We start from the raw sequence: 2,500 nt of genomic DNA, 5'->3' as shown, positions 1-2,500 counted from the left end.
TGCAGACCCTGTCAGTCAGTTTGTCAGTGTTGGTTTTATTTCCCACCATTCTATCTTCAAAAAGAAAGATTGATGTATTGAACTGACGTCAAATCATTCAGTTTGAATCAGATGTAATCTGTCAGTACATCAGTCATGTAAAATAAGGGGAAAGCCTAGCTGTTTGAGAGGATTCATTCCAGTAGCACTGAAGTGATTGTAAATTGACTGGAAACTGAATTTTGTAATAAATGTAGATGTAATGTATACTGTCTCAAAGAGATTGTAAGCAAATGGAATGCACTTTGTCTGTGTGTGTGCGTGTGTCTCTCTCTGTCTAGCTCCCTTGCACATCCCAGTCTCTGACCTTTATCTATACTATAGATCTCCAGTGACTGTCTTCCTGTTTTCTGTTGTGTTTGCAGGATGACATGGTCTGCTTGAGCTGCCTGTCTCCATCGGCTTCCAAAGACAGCAATGCCACAGACAGAGTGTGCTTGTCAGCCGAGGGCTTTGGCAACCGCATGTGTTCCCTGGAGGGAATATCAAACAAAGTGAGTGGAGGGGAAGGGGAGGGATGAGACTGCAGGGGACAGAGTCAGAGTGGTAGCAAACAGAGGGGGGAATGAAGGGTTGGGGGAGGGGGGTGGGTGGGGGGGCTGTTACTTTGTGTAATATTGGCTAATATATATGTATAATTATATATGTATATAATAATGATAATAATAATAATGGACATTTATATCGTGTGTTTCTCCAGAAATATTGCTCAAAGCGCTTTACATTTTGTTTCCCACTCCCTGCCTCCTCATCAGTTCTCCTCTCCGCCCCCACACCCCACCCCACCCCACACACATGATAGCACATGCCAGAAAACACTCACGCAACTGAACATTGAAAAAAACCCACCCACCCATGACGCCCTCCAGAAAACGCATCCCTGCAACGCGCACTCAGGTACGCGCACACACACGAATGCACGGACACTCGCAAGCACCCCTCCACACACACACGGCAAACAGCCTCTCCTTAACAAAACATGCACCCAAAACCAGATCTCATTAACTGATTGAGATCAGGGAAAAAAGCAAACAAAAATAAAACAACAGCAAAAAAACCCTGCTGTTACTGATGTTGGAAGAGATGTGTTTTCTGAGCAGACTTTAGTATCCATGTCAATCAATCAATCAATCAGACTTTGAAGATTTATAGCTGGTGAGATGGAAAGTCCATCTGCTGGTGATTTGGATCAGACACAAAACAGAGATCCTGTTTGCAACATTTAGTGCATGTAAAAGAACCCATGGCAACAAAAGGATTGTAACCTGGTTCTCATCTGGAGAAAAATCCGCTTTTGATGGTACAGAAAAACACTTGCAGACAGAAAAAAAAATTAAAAAAAGAAGAAGAAATAAACAAAGAGTGGTGCTGCACTGTAGTGACAGGACCCAGGAAGAGCAGCCCCAAATACAACACAACACAATGCAACAGAATTCAATTCAACACCACAGACAGTATAACTTATAAGTCATGAGGATACTGAAGTCCAGAATTTTCAGTGAGATTGGTAGATGCAGATTGATTGTTGTTTATATATGTTTGTGGTCACACACACACACAGTGACACACACACCACACACACACACACACACACACACACACACACACACACACACACACACATTTATTTCTCATAAAGAGAAATTGTATCGGTATCACTATTAGCCATTTTCTTCCTATTTTTGTTTCTTTAATATGAGACTGACAAACAGAGAAAACAGTAAAGATAATTGTAATGAATTACTATCGATAAAGGTTGGTGTATTCGTTGAGGCAGGCATGATGGCGTTTTGTATGTCACGGTTGCACATGAAGTGCAGTGCTGCTGCTGTGAAAAGAAGAAATGCATGCAACACTGATGAGAGTCATGATGGATTGTGGAGGCTGATGGGAAAGGCTCAAGGGACTGCTGTTGGAAAGCTGCCAGGAGATTGAAGTAATCACCTCCAGTCCAGATCTGCTTTCATAAAAATGAGGCTGTGCTGTAGATCCGATTCGCCAGTGTTCCCGTTCCACCTTCTCTTTAGATGATACCGTCACCCTCAGAAGCCTCTTGAGAGTTTGATTCTTTGTCCTGTTTCAGCTGCACGCCAATCCTTTTTCGCCTACCTAGCCTTCCCCCCCATCTCTCTCACTTGACTTTCACACACACACACACACACACACACACACACACACACACACACACACACACACACTGAGTATGTAGGCAAACTGGGAATAGGTGAATCGGGATCACCAATTTAGTGATAGGCGAATCAGGAAAGAGTGAAACCAGAATAGACAAACTGGGACAACACCAAAAATGAGAGTAGTGAATGTCGGCAGACAGCACAGGAAGGCTTCAACAACGCATTGAAATTAAGTGCATTGTGTGTGTGTATGTCTGTATGTGTGCTTGCCTGTGTGTCTGTGTGTATTTAATTGTATATATTTGAAAGATAAATTTAGAAAGTCTGAC

The 2,500-nt window shown here is 42.8% G+C and overlaps 1 protein-coding gene across 18 annotated transcripts in view; it reads left to right on the top strand.

The window, feature by feature from the left end:
• LOC143280962 (ryanodine receptor-like) overlaps positions 1–2,500 on the top strand; it is a 224,004-nt gene that overhangs the window by 6,284 nt on the left and 215,220 nt on the right. For all 18 annotated transcript variants that reach the window (XM_076585792.1, XM_076585799.1, XM_076585793.1 and 15 more), the window contains exon 2: positions 405–533. In XM_076585792.1, the coding sequence (XP_076441907.1) occupies positions 405–533 (129 nt within the window). The remainder of the gene's footprint in view (positions 1–404; positions 534–2,500) is intronic.

The sequence above is a fragment of the Babylonia areolata genome, chromosome 4 (genome assembly GCF_041734735.1).
Source record: "Babylonia areolata isolate BAREFJ2019XMU chromosome 4, ASM4173473v1, whole genome shotgun sequence".
Classification (NCBI taxonomy): domain Eukaryota; kingdom Metazoa; phylum Mollusca; class Gastropoda; order Neogastropoda; family Buccinidae; genus Babylonia; species Babylonia areolata.
The sequence above is the reverse complement of the archived record's forward strand: the minus strand, read 5'-3'. Positions and strand labels throughout refer to the sequence as shown.